The sequence below is a fragment of the Eumetopias jubatus genome, unplaced genomic scaffold, assembly GCF_037043125.1.
Source record: "Eumetopias jubatus isolate StellerSeaLion01/CBP00866 unplaced genomic scaffold, mEumJub1_p1.0 scaffold_6, whole genome shotgun sequence".
Classification (NCBI taxonomy): domain Eukaryota; kingdom Metazoa; phylum Chordata; class Mammalia; order Carnivora; family Otariidae; genus Eumetopias; species Eumetopias jubatus.
In genome coordinates, this window is record NW_028274812.1 from 30,624,122 (window position 1) to 30,645,307 (window position 21,186).

Below are 21,186 nucleotides of genomic sequence, written 5' to 3' on the forward strand. Positions count from 1 at the left end.
CCTAGAATCCCTCCTACCTCACAGGCACTTATCTCTTTTATCTTTCCTTCTATTCCTACATTCTAATTACCATTGACGATTTAGCCCAACATCCTTATACCTTAAAAGACAATGCAAATCCTCATCTGTGAAGTCCTGCATAAACTTAGCCCTGGAGAGCATTCCTTTCTCCTGGATTTTTAATATTTTCTAGTCCCATTTTCTTCTCTACTGCCTTAGCTGAGACTCTAGTGGTTTCACCTCCTTAACTAAGTTATAACATTTTGGTTTCCAGGAATGGTCTCTGCCCATTATCCTTCCTATGGAACCTCTCTATACAGTGTCTAGCTTAATATTGATTCCTAGCAGATGATCAAAAAGTATTCAGTGCACAGTTTGATAACTTGTGAATGAGGCCAATGCTGAATTCATTGTGTGTGGGGGGGGATTAGATCATGGATAATGGTGTAAAGCACAACACGCTTTGATCCGTGGGTCATAGGATGTGAGTTAATCTACAGTCTAATACAGCCTTTGCAAGGGGCGGAGGAAGAGATATGTGGGCAGGTAAGTGAGATATTCTGGCTTTTCCACACCACTCCCTTCCCCACCACTTCAGATGTTATCTATTCAATTCTTTTTTGACCATCTACTAGGCACCAGGCACTGTGCTAGGAAAGAACTGAGGCTGTAGGTGACGAGGAGTCACTAGCCTCTTTCCTTCAGGAGGCAGGCAAGAAAACAGACCACTGCAAATATTTACCGTTGTTGGCAAGCACAGAGGAAAATCACATATATTGGAGGATGTCATTTATAAAATCTTCCTGAAAGAGATAATACCAAAGCAGAATCCTGAAGGAATGATCTGGGCAAAGAGGAATATGTGGATGTCGGAGGAGAATCACACGCAGAGGCCAGTATACTCACTGGTGGGGTCTGAAGAAGACGGGTTCTGGGTTGGGGATCGAGAGATGAGTCCAGAGTGCAGGGTAGAGAGCAGTCGGGAAGGGTCTCGTCCGTCTTCGTAAAGAGTTCGGGTTTTATGCTGAAGGCAGTGGGGTACGTTTAAAACAACAGGGCGGGGGGGGAGAGTTACCCAATTTTTAAAGGAGGACTCTGGCAAAATATAGAGATTGGAAGGGGGGCTGCTGAATGAGGGAGACCAGAGGGAGTTTGCTGAAGAAACTGGATAGAAAACTATGGAGCTGAATGGCGTTCAGAGATGGAATGCAAAGACTCAGAGCTGGATTGGAAAAGACAGTTGAGGAAAAAGAGAAAATTGGGATCTTCCCCGAGCCTAGATAACTGACCCCATATACAATGGGGACAGCCACTGAAGTAAGATGAGGAGGAGGAAGAGCAGGCTTGGGAGGCCGGAGTCTGGTGGGGGCTCAGGGACCACACCGAGTTCAGGTTGCGTATACTGACTGTGAGGTGCCTATAGGACATGTGAGTGGAAGGGAGGAAAGACCAGTGTACTTTGGAAGCTGGTCCTCAGCACATCAGTGAGTAGTAAGTGCCTATGTAAGCCAGGGCAGATCCACATTTTGTGGAGCCTAAGCTTTTGAAGGCCCTGTTTAAGAAAAAAACCCCGCAAATTATGAATACAAAATTAGATGTGACTGCGTGGGTCTTGGAAGAGCCTGTGAAGTGAGGGGCCCCAGGCTACAGTGTCATTGGCCTTATGGTAGGTCCTCCTTGTGCACATGCACTTTTTAACTACCTGTTTATTAGCTGGGGGAGTGAAATTCCTTTAAAAACAAAGGGTTGTTAAAATTCTTGTGAACAACACTAACTACAAAGTTGAGGCAGGGAGAAAGCAATTATGAATGAGCTGAACGAAAAGAACAACCTACTCTGTTATCACCCCTGATCACATTCTTTTTTAAAAAGTCTAACTTGAAACTGGAATGAATGTTTCGGAATTAAGGTTAAGAAACTTTTAGATCTATCTTTCAAATGGGGCTGTCAGAATGTATCAAATTGCAAACCAAGTAAAACTTTGAGGACAAAACTTAAGAAAAGCCAACCTTTCTATCTAGTAGAGCCCCGGAATAAGACCTTCCCTAGCAACCTATGATTTGGCTATCTAAAACGCAACAAAACTTACTCATTCAGAAATGGGGTGGGGAAAGAATCTGTCTAAATTAGTAACTTTGAATTATGAAATGTTTTTGAAGGAATCACATTTCTGTTACTTTTGAGTCATGCAGTTATTCAAATTTAAATCCAAACCTGTAGTCGTAAACTGGAAAGTAAGGGAAACCCAAAAGCCCAAATACTGGCAACCCTAGACAGGTGATGGGTGTTGAAGAACAAGAGCAGATACAAGGTCTGATGCAGAGAATTATAAAAGATGAGGGCGCAGAATAATCCTGCAGGTGAAACTCCCAGCAGTAGTGAAGGTACCTACTAAGGTGTGTGTTGTGAGGCAGAGAGGAAACAGTTGTTTTCGGAAAATTGGTTGACTCCTATTTCTGTAGTACTATAGGATATATATGTGTATATATATATGTATATATATATTAGATTTTATTTATTTATTTGAGAGAGCGAGTGAGCACAAGCAGGCTCCCTATGGAGCCAGGAGCCCGATGCAGTGGGGGAGGGAGAAGTAGGCTTCCCGTGGAGCAGGGAGCCCGATGCGGGGCTCGATCCCAGGACCCTGGGACCATGACCTGAGCCAAAGGCAGACGCTTAACCACTGAGCCACCCAGGCGCCCCCAAAGGCTTTTAAAGTGGAAATGTAAGTAGCCTGAATCGTGTTAGCTGGCTAAAGTATGTATGGAATAGGTATGTTAAACAAGGTTCCCTGGAGGGAAATGTCAGAGACAAAAATAAAAAGGAAGATAAAATACTAATGGTATTGAGAAGTTATCCAACTAGCTAAGTACATGCGGGGCCTGCGGAAAGCCCAAGGGAGCTTGCTGGGACCCAGAAGCTGAAGTGAGCTCAGAGATTGTGTTAAGGGAGTCTTCACAAATTTAGGAGTTAATGAAAAGAGTGAGTCCAATTTTGTCACCAGGGGAAGAGAGAGTCCTGACTTGCATATCCCAATGACTTTCTAAGGAGGAAGAAAGGAAACGATTTCTAATGTGAAATTAACTTCTAAGGTGATATTACATGTAGCTTAACATTTTCCTTTCTCATATTTGGCATTCGGTTTTCTTACTTCCATTTCTGCAAGCCCGAGAAAACAGCCTTCTTCCAAGGTTGTTAAGTTTCTTATAAAATAAACAGTGACTCAGCTGGAGGTCAGAAAAGATTTCAGCAATAATGTAATTTGAAAGGATTTTATTTTGAACTTCTGCCCTGCCAGCGACAAATTCAAAATGGGATGTTGGCCATATTTGCTATTTCAGCTGTGACTTTGATGCTTTTTCTTAGTTTATGAACAAACTGACATTTTTGGAAATATTTTAGTTCTGAGACTTAGGTTAGTTTTTACTTCTAGTAATTTAGTGTATGTGGTCATTCCTTCCTTCCTTCATCCAAACTCACTTGTTCAAGAAATATTTACTGAGCATCTAGTATGTGCCAGGCACTCACTGTTCAAGGTGCTACAGCCACATTACTCAGCGAGCAAAAATGCCCCGAGAATTAAAACATGCCGATAAGATAGGGAGTGATTACGAGGCTACTTTTGATCAGGTGATCTGAGAAGGTTATTCTGAGAGGTAACACTTAGGATAAAATCTGGGTGACAATAAGGAGCCAACAAAGAGGGCAAAGGAGAATTGGAGCAGAGAGAACAGCTAGCACAAAGGCTAATCCGAAACACACTTGACCTGTTCCAGGAACAGCAAGAAGGCCAGGAGGCTGAAATCTGTGAGATTTAGTTAGAAAGTTGGTAGAGACTAGCGTGCAGAGCCCTGCAGGCCAGCAAGTTTGGATTTCTTTTTTTTTTTTTTTAAGATTTTTACTTATTTATTTGAGAGAGAGAGCACTAGCAGGGTGTGGGGGCGTAGCAAAGGGAGGGCAGACGGAGAAGCAGACAACTCCCTGAGCAGGCAGGCTGGATCATGACCTGAGTGGAAAGTGGATGCTTAACCTTAATTGACTGAGCCACCCAGGTGCCCCTTGGATTTCATTCTAAGTGCAATGGGAAGCTACTAAAATATTTTAGCAGGGAGTGACGTGAGCTGATTTACATTTTGAGGTGTGCCAAGTGAGCCTCTGCAGTCACACAGCTGAACATGGCTGAGAAGGCACATAAGCGCAGTGTTGGGTTTTTCTCACTTTAAATCATGATCCTTGGGGTCGCCTGGCTGGCTCAGTCGGTTAAGCATCTGCCTTCGGCTCAGGTCATGATCCCAGGGTCCTGCTCAGCAGGGAGTCTGCTTCTCCCTCTTCCTCTGCCCCTCCCCCCATTTGTGCATGCTCGCTCTCTCTCTCTCTCTCTCTCTCTCTCTCTCTCTCGTCTCAAATAAATAAAAAAAATCATGATCGTTGACCTCAAGTGGCCTTCAGTGCTGCCTGGCAGTCACATATGTCCCAGACCTATTAACTGCTTGTCTCCTAGACGACTGCTCCATTCCACCTTCTCTCTCTGGAAACCTCCCCACCTCAGCCCTGTTCACTCCCACTGATGACCTTGTCTCTGACTTCACCGAGGAAGTAGACACAATCAGAAGGGAACTTCCATAACCTTACACACCAACCCACACATTAGTGTTTGTATCTAACTACACCATCATCCTTCTGGGTTCTGTTAGTTCCATCATTCCTATGTGAGGCCACTTCATGCTCTTCCCCATCCCTTTTCCAGGACATTCTCCAACAGTTTTCTCTGCTCAGCTCGGCATCATGCACATTTTACCTCTCTACTGGATCTCGACTTCTCACCAGCATGGGAATCGTGTGATTCCGCCCCCCCCCCAACCGTCTTAAAAAAAAAAGGAAATGGTCTTGACTCCATTTTCCTCTTTAGCTTGTGCTGTTTCTCTGCTACCATTTATAGCAAAAATCTGGAATATGCACTGTCATCAATTACTTTCTCCATTCTCTCATGAACCTGCTCCAATGAGACTTTTATGGCTATAACCCTAGTGAAATTGCTCTAACATCCCAGTGACCTCTACATTGCTAAACCCAGTGGTCAGTCTCATTCCTCATCTTAATGGCTAGCGTGGTGATCATCCCCAGAATTGGACTGAGGTGAGCATGACCTCCTTCCTGAAATACTTGTTGCTCTGCCTTCGGGGAACCACCTCCTGGTTGTCTCCTGCCAGTCACTCCTTCAGCACCCTCTGCTGGTTCCATCTTATCTTCCCACTATTTTAAAGTTTTTGTGCCCTAAGGTTTAGTTCTTAGACCACTTCTCTATCAGCCTCACTGGCTTACTGATCTCAGATAAAGTTATTCAATGAATGAATGAATTGGATATAAGAGTAAGGCAATGAAGGAGTTAGGATGACACTTAAATTTTTAGCCTGAGAAATTGCATGGATGGTAAGATAGGGCAGCCAGAGAGAGAACTAGGTTTCAGGGATGGAGAGGTGTTTTAGATATATTCATTTTGAGATGATCATTAGGAAACACTTATTTTCCTTTGTCTTCTGGAATATCACACTTCCCTGCTTTTCCTCCTTTCTCATTAGTCACTCCTTGGTCTCCTTTGCTTCTTCCTTCCCCTCCTCTACACCTTTAAATACAGTAGTGCCAGGGCTCAATCCTTAGATCTGTATCTATATTCACTTCTTAAGATCTATCCCAAAGGCATTATAAGCCATAAAATGAGGACTCCCAAATGTATATCTCCAGGGTTTGACCTTTTACCTGACTTCCAAATTTCCAAACGTGCTTACTTAACATCTTTGGTTGGAATGTCTAATAGGCATCTCTCGCTTAACATGACCTACACAGAATTCTTAATTCTCAGTCCCACTCACCCAAATGTACACACATTCCTCCGGAAACCTTCTGCCTGGGGGTTGTGGGGAGGGGCTTCTCAGGCCAGATGCTTAGGATTCATCCATGATAATCCCTACACCTCACATCTGTACTAAATCTTGTTAAATCTGTTAAGAAAACATACCATGAACCTGACCCTTTCAACTAGTGCCATGCTTAGTCGCAACCACCATCTTTTCCTTGGACTAGACTAACCTCTACACTGGTCTTCCAGCCCCTGCACCCTCCAGTCTATCCTCGATACAGCAGTTGATCTTTTTAAGATGTCATTCCTCAGCTCAACACCCTGTGGTTCAAATTACACAAATCTAAGCTCATCTCGTCGTTCATGTATTAGCCATGCTCTGACTTTTCTGGAAACAGTGCTTCCAGTTCTTCACAGGGTTTCCTCCTTATCAGTTTCTGATCAAATGTCACCTCTTTAGAGTGGTGCCAGCAGTGTGATATAGTCACCTCCCACCCGACTGTTTTCATTCTTCTTTCCTCTCCATTTTTCTCAATAGCACTTTTAATACTTGAAATTATATGCTTATACACTTGTTTCCTTTATTAAAAGGTAACGTCCTTGAAAGCAGAAGTCTATACTCAAGTAACTGATTAAATGACAGGAAAAGATCTTTGAAAGAGGTTCAAAGGTGGCCTTACTTTGTTTTTAAAAAACTTAAAATACTAGGGCATATTTTTATGCTGATGGAAATAATCCATAGACTTTTTTATCTTTATTTTTTTAAAGATTTTATTTATTTATTTGACAGAGAGAGAGAGAGACAGCGGGAGCAGGAACACAAGCAGCGGGAGTGGGAGAGGGAGAAGCAGGCTTCCCGCGGAGCAGGGAGCCCGATGTGGGGCTCGATCCCAGGACCCTGGGATCATGACCTGAGCCGAAGGCAGACGCTTAACGACTGAGCCACCCAGGCGCCCAATCCATAGAATTTATTAATGCAGGAGCAAGCGGGTAATGCAGAAGGCAGACTACACAGACATAAATATAGGCATACTGGTAGAATTTGAGAAGAGGAGAAAAATAAAATAGGATCTGGGACATTATCTCCATTAGTTCTGTCCTTGGACTCTGCAGGTAGGAATGCCTTGATTTTTCTGGGAAGTCACCCTCCCCACCTTACCCTTTGCGTGAGAATGACCAAAGTTTGGTGGTATACTGAATTTCATGATACATCAGGCTTTGCAATAAAAATGTCTTTTTGGCTTAGTTAAAACATTAAAGCCCCAGGGTGATTTAAAAAAATAATAGCCTGTACCTTTTTTGTTTTTTTTCCAAGTACTATAAACTAAGGGTGACATTTTCATTAGTGCTTCTTTCTCTTTCAGGAACTATGTGAAAAACAACATTTGTTTTATGAGTCATCATCAAGAGGAATTAGTGCCAAAACCGCTTCAAAAAAGAAAACCCCAAGAGCAGCTCTTGGAGTGTAAAAAGCTGTGTGGTAGGGGACAACCAAGGCAGCTTTCTCCAGAGACCTAATGGCCTCAAACCTTAGAAATGTTGATAAAGTAGAACAATTCTAAGGGTGTCTTTGTACCAATACATATTGGCCACTCCCATGTTTTCTCCTTAGTGTTGCTGAGCTAGTTTTAGAGACACCCTGAAATTATAAAGACCACCCTTAACCTTCACCTCTCGAAAGGTAAATGAGGTACAAGATCCCATGATCCCTTTCTTACGCTGCGTAGGATACCAGGTGAAACACATACTGGCTGGTTCAGTACTTTGCACCTTTTTCACAGAGCAACCTTTGAAAAACTATGAACTAGTAATGCGATCAACTTTTGCCTTAAGGTATGTATGTACAGAGGCTGGCTGCAGCTTTATGATTCAGACACCGAAGTGGCCTGAACACAAGCTTATGGTTTTTTGCCCACTACAACAGTACTTGCACTGGGCCTTCTGTAAAACAGAACCAGGACACAACGTGGGTAATTGCACCTATGTTCTAGATTAGGAGAGGATCCTGGCTAGGATTTCAGTGATAATTCCTAACTATAGTTCAACAGGTACAAAGATTATGCAGCTGCTTTTATGAATTATGAACTACAGTGTAATGCCCTTTAATGAATTTTATGTATAAAATATTAAAAGAAACAATTCTGCAATAGTTGAGAAAAGTAAACATTTTTCCAACCATTTTAAAAAATACGACTAGAAAGGACAATTTAAAAATTCTGGGACCATTTTTATTTAGTAGTACCTGTTAGTAAAACCTTAGAAAAGGAGTCAGGTCATTAGGTTATTGATCCAAATCTCTAATCAATTAGGTGTGAGTTATTAAGTCAAGCTTATAAAACTCTCTCCTTGGAAGGCTTTCATGATGACTTAGTAGCGATCCATAGCTTCCTGCAATTCTTTACACTCCTCAGGACTGTCACTACCTCAGGTTATGGCATACGGGCTATAACTGATGCTGACTTTCAGATGACTGCAGATGTAGTGAGTGACATTCAGACATCAGGACAATTCCCTCACCATGTTCTTCTCTAGGATGAAATGGAGGTCACCAACTGTACCAGAAACTTGGGTTTTTCCCACACAACAATGAATTGCTCTCTTCTGTATTTCTCCAGTTGAATATTAGGACTCGGTGAGGTATTTTACCAATTTGGATATGATGACAGAAAATCTGCAATAAAGAATCTCGATCTACTTAAGTAGTGACCCATTAAATTACTATTATAAGCTATGGGAGACACACAAAAACTTAAAAGCATGAACAACCTAACTTGAAAAAGAATAAAACATTATGATTGGCCTGAAGAAAAGAGAATCCTAAGAGCCAAAACCCTTTGTTATTTAGACTGGAATTTTCCTATTGGCCCCTAACAAACTGTCCCAGTTTGATATAAGGGTGTATGATCTAGGAATTCCCCTATAACAAAATGGAAAGACTATAAATCTATGTAAGTAATAGTGAAACTGTATTAGCAGAGACTCAGGAGAATGACTGAAAGTCCTGATTCTGAAATGTATTACATAAAGATTGGCAGGGGAAAGTTACAAGGAAGAGAGACTTGAGATCTTCTACCACAGCACATTTCCTATGCAAGTTAGAGCATGTTTTTTGTTTTATTTTGGAAGGAGAAGGAAAAGTGTGTTCTGTAGAGGATCAGTTTAAGAAATTTATTATGAATCCTCAGTGGAATTATATGTGGAGCTGATTTTTAAAAAATCAAGACAGGTAATCGATACGAATTTTTTTCTTTGTCAAGCATCACAGATTGTAAGATATTTAACAAAACTGTTACATGTTTCCTTCAAAGTTCAAACACTGTATATCTACATTAGCAATTTCTTGTTTTAGCCATTCATCATAAATGGGTAGGAAATTGTTCATAAACTTAGGTTTATCACTAGTGATTTCAACTTCAGTATCTTAAACATGCTTGTATTTTTCTATTATCCTGAGTCTGTAACTAAATAATTCTGTCTTCAAACAAATTTTTACCCAATACACCCCTAACCAGAGTTTTTTGATTTTCAAAAATAAAAAAAGGGGGAATACTTATCATTTGTATGTATATATTCACAGTTTTTATTTATAAAAAAATTTACAGCACTTGTGAAGAGCCAGCAGAAGACATCAGACACGCTCATTCTTACCAGCTTCATTAAGTTTAGTGGGTTATCCACGACACTTTGCCAGGTGACACTCACACAGCAGCCCTGAAACCTGAACTGGTTAGATTGTCTTTCTTCCTGTTTTCTGAGAAAGCGTTTTGATGAGCTACTGATCTACCTACTTTTCAAGTCACTTGAATACTGAAAATATTACAACATCTGGATCTGCACCTTGGCCATATAATCGTGTTTTCCGCCTTTTCTATATTTCTTTTTTTTTTGTGAACATTTACAAAACAGATCACTTATTACTGTTGATTAAAGCTAAGTGGAAAATCTCAATTTTTAAAAATAGTCTCACAGAACCTGTGACTTCTTCACCAAATTGTATCCTCTATATTTTATGAGGTTTACCCTATACTGCTGGATCTTAAAATGAAGCAAATAAACACAATGTAAAAGAAAAAAAAAAGAGAGAGAGAGAATAAGAGAAGTTTGAAAATAAAATTAAGTCTTTCACAAGAAAGAAAATATAAAAGCTAGCCTTTGCCCCCCGATTTAAGAGTGAGAGGCACAGTAGGGGAAGGCATCGAGAGAAAAGAAGATAAAAATATATATAAAATAATGTATGTTGTTCAGTGCAGTATGTAAGCTAGGTTTGGAAGACTTTATAAATATGGTAAGGAAAATGAACTAGAACACGGAGGACAAGACATTGCAATTTTTCATGAAACTTTCAAAACATTTTGAAAATTCAGGTTTTAGTGGAAGATTGTGTTGGAATATTGTCTCTATTAAGTTACTACTAGGAAGCTAATTGGACTCTCCACTCAGCTTTATTTCTAAGTGAAATTACTGTTGGTTCTAACCTCCTAATCCCAAGTGGTAGACACAGGTGCAGCCTGATCGTGCACTACCCCCAGGGCTCTTGGGTGAGCCGGAAGGGCTAATGTTTCACAAATGCATATTTATTGTAACCTTATAAGAGGAGCAATCCCAAATACTGAATAGTCACTCTTCAGCTCCATTAAATAAGACACAGCAAGGGGAAAGACGTATCTTGCAAAATGGCTTTCAAGTTCAAGTTGAACTATATTATAATTATACTGTGGCACAGAGGCAGCTTGTGGGCACTTCTTGTTAAAACAGCACAATGTATCAACTTCTGACAAGACTCTTAGTAGAGCCTTCAGCACCAACCTAAGATTACTACTTTCCTACAACTAGAGGTGAGTCTTACCAGAACAACAAAAGTCCATATGAGGTACAACCCATCACAGCTTCTTTCTCCTATCCATCTTGTAGGTAAGAGGTTTCGCTTTTTAAAACTACTTCGTAACTTGTAAAAGATATTTAACATTTTCTATCATATTAAATTAGCAACATAAAACATTATGCTTAATCTATAAAGTTCTACTCCGGTTCGCTCCCTAGAGTTTATATACATACTTTTATTTCTAATCTGCAAGAAAAAAATTCCTATTTAATATTTGGTAACAGAGCAGTAAAAGATACTATACACATGTGGCATATATATTTACAAAATACACTTCAAAAAGAAGCCAACACACTTTAGCAAAAGTCTAAGCTTGCATAGATTAAAAAGAAAAAAGAATTATGAATACAATTTTTGTTAAAATAGAAAATGGGGAATAAAAGTTACAGAATGGATATGAAGAGAGATCTTTTCCAAACTTTTATTTGTGCACATTCAATTGAAAAAGATAACTTTTACAGGTTCTTTGGTGCCCATATTCAGCATACAAAAATGTAAAAGACTATTCACAAATAAAACACATTAGCTCAAACTGGGAAGAAATAATGACAATAATGAAACAATTTAAGGTAGTGCACACTGTGACAGCTCTGCTTACGGGGACATGAGAATTACTGCGAAAATAAATAGAATGTCCTTTTGTAAAAGCAGCAATGTCATGTCTTGTAAACTTCCTTTTTATATTACAGCAAGGTTTGAAATAAAATCCAAAGGGCCTGGAGCTTACACTGTAGCCGTGAATGAATAAAAGAGTCTGTTTCCTCAATTAATGTTGGTCCAGTTTTCCTTTTGTTTTGAGTCCAATGTGCAGCAGGTTTTAAAAGGTGCTCAGTTAGGGATTCTAACCAATTACGTGATGAATTATAAAATTTCTTTCCTGCTTTCAAACACAAATGGGTAAATTTGTTCCACAGCGGTAGCAACAGCCTTTACGTTGGGCCCTGTAACAAGCACAACGGAGAAAGGCCTCATGAGACGAGCGCTAGGAACGTGCATTTCCCAGCATTGAAAACATTCACATGGTTTAGACTATCAGATTAATTGTTTAAAAAAAAGATCTACACTTTACATAATTATACAGTCATAATAAAACCAAGAGAGTAAAATTTTTTCTGAACAATTCAAGGAAATGTGAAACACAAAATGCTATTATTCACCTTGGTTTAGGGCAGTGTGAAGACAGTTTATATAAAAATCACATCTAACAGCGCTGTTAGATGCTGATTAAAGGAAGAAATGATAAACGGGACTAGACATTTTGGTCACTATCCTTTTGGTCACTGTAACCTGGCTTTTGGTTAGGCTACCACTGATGCTCATAGGAGTACTGAGGAACCCAGTAAAGTAAAACAAAGCTGCTTCCAAAGTACTGGGAAACTGGAGAGCGGTTATTAACTAAGTGGTCTAAAAACCCCTCACAGATTTACTAGTACTCACTACCTGCCACATGTTTAATATTAATCTGGCCATTCATCCTCACAGCTTACTCAGTAAATAGGGAAACACACATGCGGGAAGGGGGTGACAGTATATGTGAATTAATCCATATAATGCTTGGAATAACTTTTTAAAAATGTAATCTCCATTTAAATAGCTAAAAAGAAACATAAAAAGAGATGATGAAAATATTTTCATAAAACTTTTCAAAATTCTTAATTCTTTTGAAAGATGCTGAAAACGTACATATTGAACCCACTGTGAACTCTGAAGGTACTGACCACGTGTCATCTGGGTCTGCTCCTTCCTGATTACCCTCCCCTCCCCCACACAGGACAGTGCTTGCCTATGGGAACCACTCAGTATCTGTTCACTGAATTGTTAACATTTCATAGCATGTTCCAGATGTAAATATATAATGCATACTAATTAACCCAATTATCCTCGGCCTGTTTTTATGTTGTTTAACTATCTATTAACTCAGTAAATATAGATTTTACCTATGCACTGTAAACTCTATACTTAGTAGGGACCTATGGATCAATAGACTTTGGGGCTTCTCAGAAGTCTGGGCTCCAAAATGTAGAAAGAGAAAGTTGAAAGAAGGGAACAAATGGGTCTGTTCACCATCCCTCCACTTTAAGATTCAGGCATGACGCTGGCAGTAGGCTTTAAAAGTCTCCAAGGAAGATGTGAAAACCCACAGGATGAGTCAAAACTAGGTTTACTTGTTGAGAGTCTAAAGGTGTCAATAATGTGTATTTTCCTCTAAGGACTGAAGGAATACAAAGAAAAATTCAAGAACACCAAAGAAATTCTTCTGAACTCAATTTAGCTGAAGATTGGATCCCAAGTGATGTTTCTGTACCATTTATAAATACAGTACCTTTAAAGCCATCCTGTGTGCTAATGTTCTCTATGCCTAGTTGCTTGAAACCACCCCTTCTAAATACTTACGACTCAAAAGTTATAGAACAAAATACACATAAGACATGACAGATAAGTACCAATGATATTTGCCTATTTTACTTATATAAAACCTCTTCTCCATGAAGTTTATAAAATGGGTTCCTCTTGAATATTTTAAATGCAAGACATCATAAATTAAAGAAATACCATACAATGAAAATATATACTAGAATATTCTTAACAGGTCCAAACTGGAAACTACCCAAATGCTTATGGACAGTATAATTCACATGCTGGATACTATACAGCAATAAGAATGACTGATCTACAACTACATGGAATAATATGGATGAATCTCACACTAAGATAATAATGAGTGAAAGAAGACAGATCTAAAATAGCATATATAATATTTTAAAATAGTATATAAAAGTAGAGAAAACTAAACTACAGTGTTAAAAGTCAGGAGACTGTTTCCCCTTGAGGAGTAGAAGTGACTAACGGGGGCAAATGAGACATTATTTCCAGTTTGATATAGGCACCTCATTCAAACCATAATTGACCATAAGCTTGGTTCCAATATCATAAAATACCTGTTACTGTGATACTTCCTGTTGAAAAAATCTGTAATGTAGCTCTTAGAGATTTTATCCGATAGCACACAGCAGGATGAAGTTCAGGTTCGTAACTATACCAAAAAAAAAAAAAATCACAATTAATATAAATATTTACAGGTTGACAAGTAATTACAAATTTGGTAAGTTGTCTTGATTCTTCAAAGACTTACCTGGCATGAGGTCTATTGTTCTTTGTGAATTCTGGCAAACGGATTTCAAATGGCATGTTACACACTGCCAAAACGTTAACGACCTTAAAATCTGTAAATATTACCTACAGGAAAGAAGTACAACTCAATGAATTATTTTGAAACAAAAAAATTACTCATCGGGAAAAAAAAAACAACTGCTCATCAGTTTTCCTTTTGCGGGGGTAAGGTGAGAAAACTGTTTTTAACTGGGATTTTTTCAACACTTCCAATGTTTTGCTAAGACAAGAAGCTCCAAGGCTGAAAAGTAACTTCAGCCACTCCTACCAATAACTTGAATGACTGTATCTTATTATGCTTTGAAATGTTCCCAGTAAAACCACAATTCTGGATTAACTGTTCTCCAGCTGAGTACTTGCACAAGGCAGTTGATGAAAGTCACAAAACTGTCCCAAAGTGGCACCACCATCAGTCAAGACTCTCAATATTGCCACTTTCCTCAAGCACCAACCCTCCCCCTACCCACCAGCACTTCCATGCCTTTCTAGCACCTTCCACCTCAGGGAAGACTGAAGAGGTCAGAAAGAAACTCAACTTTCCAACACTGCTCATTCAAATTCCATACAGCCCGGACCCACCTCTTTGGGGACCACAGCTCATCTTTATCTTTCTTTCATTTACTCATCATTTGCAAATGATGTAACAAATCCGAAATATGTACTAATTTTACTCAAATTAATGCCTCCATAAAATTATATTTGATAAAACCTGCCAGTGACAGTCACTTTACATGTGAGAGCGCACCAACCAGTGTGTACTTTTTGTGGACCAAACCACGGCTTTGACACAGCAAGCCAATCTTACAAATGTCCCTTTTTATACAATGTGCATTTTGTTTTGATTTATGTCATTTTTAATACATCTGATTGATTTTACAGAATGCAGCCTTTTCTGAGTCCTTATACACTGGTGTATAGTTGGTATTAGTTAGTCATGTGAATTCTTTTCAACTTACAACACAGTGTAGTTATTGCTAAAGCACAGATTACGTAAGTTCGGCATATTTTATTTTATTTTATTTTTTTAAAGATTTTATTTATTTATTTGAGAGAGAGAATGAGAGATAGAGAGCACGAGAGGGAAGAGGGTCAGAGGGAGAAGCAGACTCCCCGCTGGGCAGGGAGCCCGATGTGGGACTCGATCCCAGGACTCCAGGATCATGACCCGAGCCGAAGGCAGTCGCCCAACCAACCGAGCCACCCAGGCGCCCAGTTCGGCATATTTTAAATAATCACAATTCCCTATTATAAGAGTAATGTTCTCGCTAACCGTAATACGTAGGAACACTGTTTAATCTTAGCCATTAAATGCATAGATCTGTGGAAGTTCCACTGTAGTTCTTTTTTCTTCTTTATAATTTATGTGATAGCTATCTATAAAAACAAATACACTTTAACTTTTCAAACATATGGCCCTACTCTCTACTCATCATCCCGACATACCACTCTTGAGATGATCAAAAACAAGATTTTTTTGGTGAGAACTGAACAGCCTAAAAGAGTTGAAAAGGCAGTTCACTTGTAAGGCAACAAGTCTCTCAGTGAGCAAGGGGTTAGTGAAAATGCCAAGATCCTTTACAGGTACTCACATGAGTAAGAGTTTGCTACTAAATTTTTGTACTGAAGGACAATAAGAAAAAGGCCAATCATGAGAAGAGTATCTGTGTGATTTCTTTTTTTTTTCCTTAAAGATTTTATTTATTTATTAGAGAGAGAGGGAGAGCGAGACTGTGCACAAACAGGGGAGTGGCAGAGGGAGAGGGAGAAGCAGGCCCCCCTTGAGCAGGGAGCCCCGAGGCAGGGCTCAATCCCAGGACCCTGAGATCATGACCTGAGCTAAAGTCAGACACTTAACTGACTGAGCCACCCAGGCACCCCTCTGTGTGATTTCTTTAGTCTATCAAATTAAAAAGTTTAACTTTATAAATTAAATCCCATAATATTTGTAGTTTGGATGTTTTTTGAAAATGTTACCTGAAAACCTAGTTTCTGCAGACTGCGGGCTAAACGTCTGGCACCAAATTTAGCTTCTTCTTCACTATGGTTTTAAGGAAAGAAAAGATTATCAGTTACACAGGAAATGAATTTTATACTGACAAACATAACAAATTGTACACATGATTTTGTTTTAAGTCTAGGAAAATGTCCTTTCCACGAAGGAAAAATTTAAAAATTCAAGTAAAAAATTCAAGTAAAATTTACCTTGTTGCTCCAGTGCAAATAATTTTTCCTGAGGACCAAATTGTAGCTGTAATTCTAGGTTTTCTAAGCTTCATTAATACTTTCTGCAAAAGAACAAAATAAAACAAAAACGTGGTTATATATTAAGTGTTAATTTTCACTTATGATTCTGCTCCATGTGGCCATTTTAATAAAAGTGTAACTACTACTCAACGCTTACCCAAGACTGAAATAAATAGCTGTTCTCCAAATCATCCATTCTGAAATCAAGAACCATACTGAACACAAAGAACATATTAATTCAAAAGGACATTTAATTAATTAAAAATACAAGGTCTGTATAAACGTCTTACTATATACTTGAAATCAATGTGCTACAAGCATGCAAACTTTTTAACTCTCATTCCACCCTAGTCACATAACTGGAATTTGCAATTTGCATGGATCCTTAAAGATGCCAAACTTATTCAAACCTCAGGAGTTTTGCAGTAATTGTTACTATTTTCATCTGGAATACTCTTCCTTCGATATTCTCACTTTCTTTCTCTCACCAGATGTCAGATAGAGAGGCCTTCCCTGACCACTCCACCAAAGCACCCATCTCCGCATTGCTCCCCAACCTCCTACCTTGCTTTATTCTGCTTCATGGTACTCATCATTATATTGTATCTTACAATTGAGATGCCTACTACATATTCAAGTTCAATATACAAATCTTAAGTGCAGGACAAATGTTGGACCTGGAGATGTAATTTTAGATTCCTTAGATATGAAAGGCATTTAAGGTTGTGGGTTTGAATGAAATTATCTACAGAGTGAGCATAAATCAGTCAAGGACTAAGGTCCAAGAGAACAGTGTGAATTTAAATTTTCATTGCAATTTTTCATTTATGGAAAATATTATATGCCCATTATGCATAAGAGATAAATGTTTACTGAATACTGTAACATATAAATGAACTGGACGTCTCCTTAAAACTTCTGTTACTTTTGGAGTTTCACCCTTTCTCTGTCATATGTCACATTATCAAACTAAAAAGCTGGAAGGATAAAATTTAACAACGAGCCAAATTAAACTTGAACTAAAAGATATTATAAAATTTCATACACAAGGGGCTGAGAAACAGAGTTTATTCTGCATTTAATTGTCTTTCACCACCACCTTATCCATCAATTCAGCTTCTTCAATTAACCTTCTATGAAAAATCACTTCCCTGTCACATGGCATGCTAAGTTCCAAAGCAGTATTAGGCATTTCACTCTCTAACCTTCTTAGCAGATATCTTTTTCCTTTATTTAGGTGACGATGGCATTACTGATGAACTTGAAAATCTTTAATTGTGGGTCACTGCAATTTTTAATTGAATTTAATTCATCTTAACTTAGTTTCTGGTACTAAGAGCTAATGATAATTTACTGAGATATACTGGCACCTAATTTTTAGAGCTAGAGCCTTCATATACATTCATAATTTTCATGGTAAGTGTGTAAGATATATATTTCAATATCATTTGGTTTATAAAAGCCAGTGAACACACATTGTCATTTGTAATGTTAATCGCATTAAGGTTAAAAGCAAGTTATCAATGCTTTTATTTTAAATATTACAGGTCTAACAAAAACTGAAATATATAGTGTCTGGGTTAGGATATGAACCATATTATTTTGAGCAATTTGTTACTAAAGAATACCAACAATTTTGGCTAAATAAAGAGGGGTATTAAAATATACTACAAAAATCACAACATATATATTAGGGCATCATTCATATCATACATCATTCATGTAACTATATATTTTTAAAGATTTATTTGAGAAAAAGAAAGTGAGAGTGGAGGGAGGGCTAGAGGGAGAGAGGTACTTAAGCAGTCTCCGCGTTGAGAGCACAGCCTGACACAGGGCTTGATCTCACGACTTGAGCCCAGGACCTGAGCCAAAACCAAGACTCTAACACTTAACCAACTGTGCCACCCAGGAGCCCTTAAAAAATTATATTTGAATAAGTATACGCCACATATAAATGTCCCCTTCTTCATTTAAAAGAAATTGAGAGAACAGTAAAATTCTAGTAGCCTGTGAATTCTTTGCTAAGACCTGGAGACAGGGAACATCCAAAAGCTGACACTTCATGGGAGGAGGGGCCGCTTCTACAAGGCTCAATGTTGTATTCAGTACAACTGGTACATGGTAAGGTGTTCATAAACTATCTGTATAGAGAATATGTTTTAGAATATGATTCACAGCACTATAAAATTAGTCTATATAGCACACATACCAAAATTAAGATACTTACTCCAACATCACGCTTATAAATTACATTTGCTCCCTCCAAAGCAATCTTCCTTAAGTTCAAATGGCATCTTGTTCTAAAAACACAGACTACATTTGTAATTAGAATGTCCAATGCAACATCACTGTCTGCATCCATTGGGGTAGTTTAAAAACTTAGCTTCCCACCACGAAGATCACATCCTGAGAAATAAAACAAAAAAAAGTAAATATTCTGTTAATTTATTTTTCACAAATAGTCCTAAAAATTAAAATACAAGAAATGAATTACATTATTTATTTTTTAAATGTTATTCAAACCAAATCGTGTCCCTTCTGTTGCCCATTAAAAAAGTCATTTTCAAAAAGATAACAAACATATCATATAAAATCTTTTAAAATCTGGACCTGACTTGTATTCCTTACAATTAATAAGGAACTTTTACATGCCAGGAGCCTACCAGACTCATCTCCTGCTACTTGCCTTGACAACCACTATGTTTCAGGTGTATCACAGTTATAGCAATTCTCCAAATATACCAAGTTCAAGGGCTGGACTTCGTGGTCCCAATGTCCAATCATTACTATAACCCACCCCATACAACTTGCCAGGGCTAAAAAAAAAAAAAAAAAGATGACCTATTTTTCCTCTATTTTAGGTAACTGGCTTACTTGTTTAAAGAAGGAGAAATATTAATTATATTAGTTAACAGATTTTTCTCATTTACTAGTCATTCATTCATTCTTCACTCATCAAATATCTTCCATACACTGAAGACACCAGAGAAAAAAATGAGTAAGACAAAATCTTTTGTCTTCAAGGAGCGCTGGTAAAAAGCACACCACCATTTTTGTCAAGATCACAGTCTTCCAAAATATACCTTTCAAAACTATGATATGAGCATTTCTATAACAAACAAAAATGAGCCCTCATTTTTACTAAAAGCGTATGACCCATATCCAGCTAAAAAATTCTTTTTGACTAGGTTTCTACTTTTATTTATTTATTGGAGAGGTGGGGAGGAGCAGAGAGAGAGAGAGAGAAAGAGTCTCAGGCAAACTCCATGTTCAGCACGGCCCAGGTGGGGCTTGATCTCACAATCATGACCTGAGCCAAAACCAAGAGTCCAAAGCTCAACTGACTGAGCCACCCAGGTGTCCCTAGGTTCCCGCTTCTCTCAGCTTACTAACCCACAAAGAGAAAACCAGAAAACACTAACATTACTATTATAATGACCTTTAAAGATTCCTTGAAGCTGCAAAATGAAAAACTAGTATTCCTTATAAGGATTCAAATTATTCTATGATTAAAACAACAAAGATGCCAAGAGTCCCAATAAAGAAAATTCAAGCTTGTTTTCCTGTCTTTTAGTATTTGATAGAACACAAGTCAGACCAAGCCTTCCAGCACCAGTCTGGGATGATGGAGCATTCAGCTCTGTGTACCACATGTATCTTAGCTTCATCAGGTTTTCTCACATTTATATTCCCTTCCATCTGCTTATCTTCTTGTTTTGTCGTTTTTTGTGTATATCTGAGCAACCTCAAACAATTTTTATGTACAAGGAGTGGAGCAGGGGTAGCAGTGGATAGCTATATATGTAGACAGATTAATAAAGAGGACAGAGGCAGTTATCAATACTGATCTTAAACAGTGGGATCAATATTTGACTCACCACTTAACCAGTCATGAGAATCTGACAAGTTATGCCATCTATCTGGGCCTCAGTCTTCTCATTTGTGGCATGAAAGACAGTGCCCTACCAGAAAGTGTAGGGATTACAGAGAAGGTATAAAAAGTACTTAGCGCATGTATCTGGTAACAATAACACAAAAATGACAGTTAATATAGATCAAATAAGTTTAAATCAGCAGGCAGAGCAGAGATACCTTAGTATCATTTCCCATGATTATATTATAAACCAGATATTGAGCCACCTAGACCTCACTGGGTTTCCTATGTTCCTATAAAAACTGTGCAATAACTGTGAGGTAAAGAAGCTCTTAGTTGCTTACTTCAACATCCATTCTATCCTTCCTTCACAATGAACAGAACCCAACAGAATCTAGCTGGGTACAGTGCGGGAGAAATCAAATACTCTACATACTTTCAAGGCTCCCTGGTAACGGCCAAGAGGCCACATGGACCTGTCATGGTTAATGTAAAATCAAATAACTGGTTTTGTGTCTTTGGGGAAGAAAAGACTGCTTAGAGTGACCAAACTAAGCCAGCAAAGACCCCTTTGCCTTTCCACCCTTCTTCACTTTTATTGCCTGGAGTTTGGATATAAGAGTTGGAGCTCAAGTAGTCATTTGGGATCATGAGACTATGTGATAAGGACAGTAGAACAGGAAGACAGAAGAGGCCTGAATTCCCGATACAGTGAAACTCCTTATTATCTTTTCACTTCCTAATTCCAGACTTGATGAACGTGAGAGAAAAATCAATTTCCGTATCAGGCCTGAACATGTTGGATTTTTGTTATATGCTGCCAAACCTAATCCTAATGGATACACATCCCATGAGACAGGCTACAGAAAGCACTACTTAAGGAGAAACTATGAAGAAACTATGTCAAATTTACTGTTTCACACAGATTTTTTAACACCAAACAGGTTAAAATAAATTAAGGGGAGAATACAAGGGCAATATATAGGGTAAAAAAAGTCAAGAGAGTAGGTGTAAAGCAAATCTTGGTGAATGCAAAGAAACCTTGAAATTAATACAAAATAGGTGATTGTGTCTGTACTTGAGCAACTTAAATTCTAAAAATGAGGTCACAGGCCTAGTTCATCTTAAGTTACTCAATGTTCATATTTTACATGA

At 38.4% G+C, this 21,186-nt stretch overlaps 2 protein-coding genes across 2 annotated transcripts in view; one reads left to right on the forward strand and one right to left on the reverse strand.

Annotated features, from left to right (window-relative positions):
* Positions 1-9,410, forward strand: part of SLC2A12 (solute carrier family 2 member 12) — a 54,221-nt gene extending 44,811 nt beyond the window's left edge. Inside the window, exon 5 of the mRNA XM_028125332.2 lies at positions 7,222-9,410. Coding sequence (XP_027981133.2) covers positions 7,222-7,375 — 154 coding nt within the window. The 3' untranslated portion in view covers positions 7,376-9,410. The remainder of the gene's footprint in view (positions 1-7,221) is intronic.
* A 3-nt stretch (positions 9,411-9,413) lies between these two features.
* Positions 9,414-21,186, reverse strand: part of TBPL1 (TATA-box binding protein like 1) — a 35,680-nt gene continuing 23,907 nt past the window's right edge. The window contains exons 2-7 of the mRNA XM_028125334.2: positions 18,385-18,563; positions 16,113-16,195; positions 15,885-15,948; positions 13,873-13,976; positions 13,679-13,773; positions 9,414-11,680 (exon numbers count right to left, since the gene is read on the reverse strand). Coding sequence (XP_027981135.1) covers positions 11,601-11,680; positions 13,679-13,773; positions 13,873-13,976; positions 15,885-15,948; positions 16,113-16,195; positions 18,385-18,519 — 561 coding nt within the window. The 5' untranslated portion in view covers positions 18,520-18,563 and the 3' untranslated portion in view covers positions 9,414-11,600. The remainder of the gene's footprint in view (positions 11,681-13,678; positions 13,774-13,872; positions 13,977-15,884; positions 15,949-16,112; positions 16,196-18,384; positions 18,564-21,186) is intronic.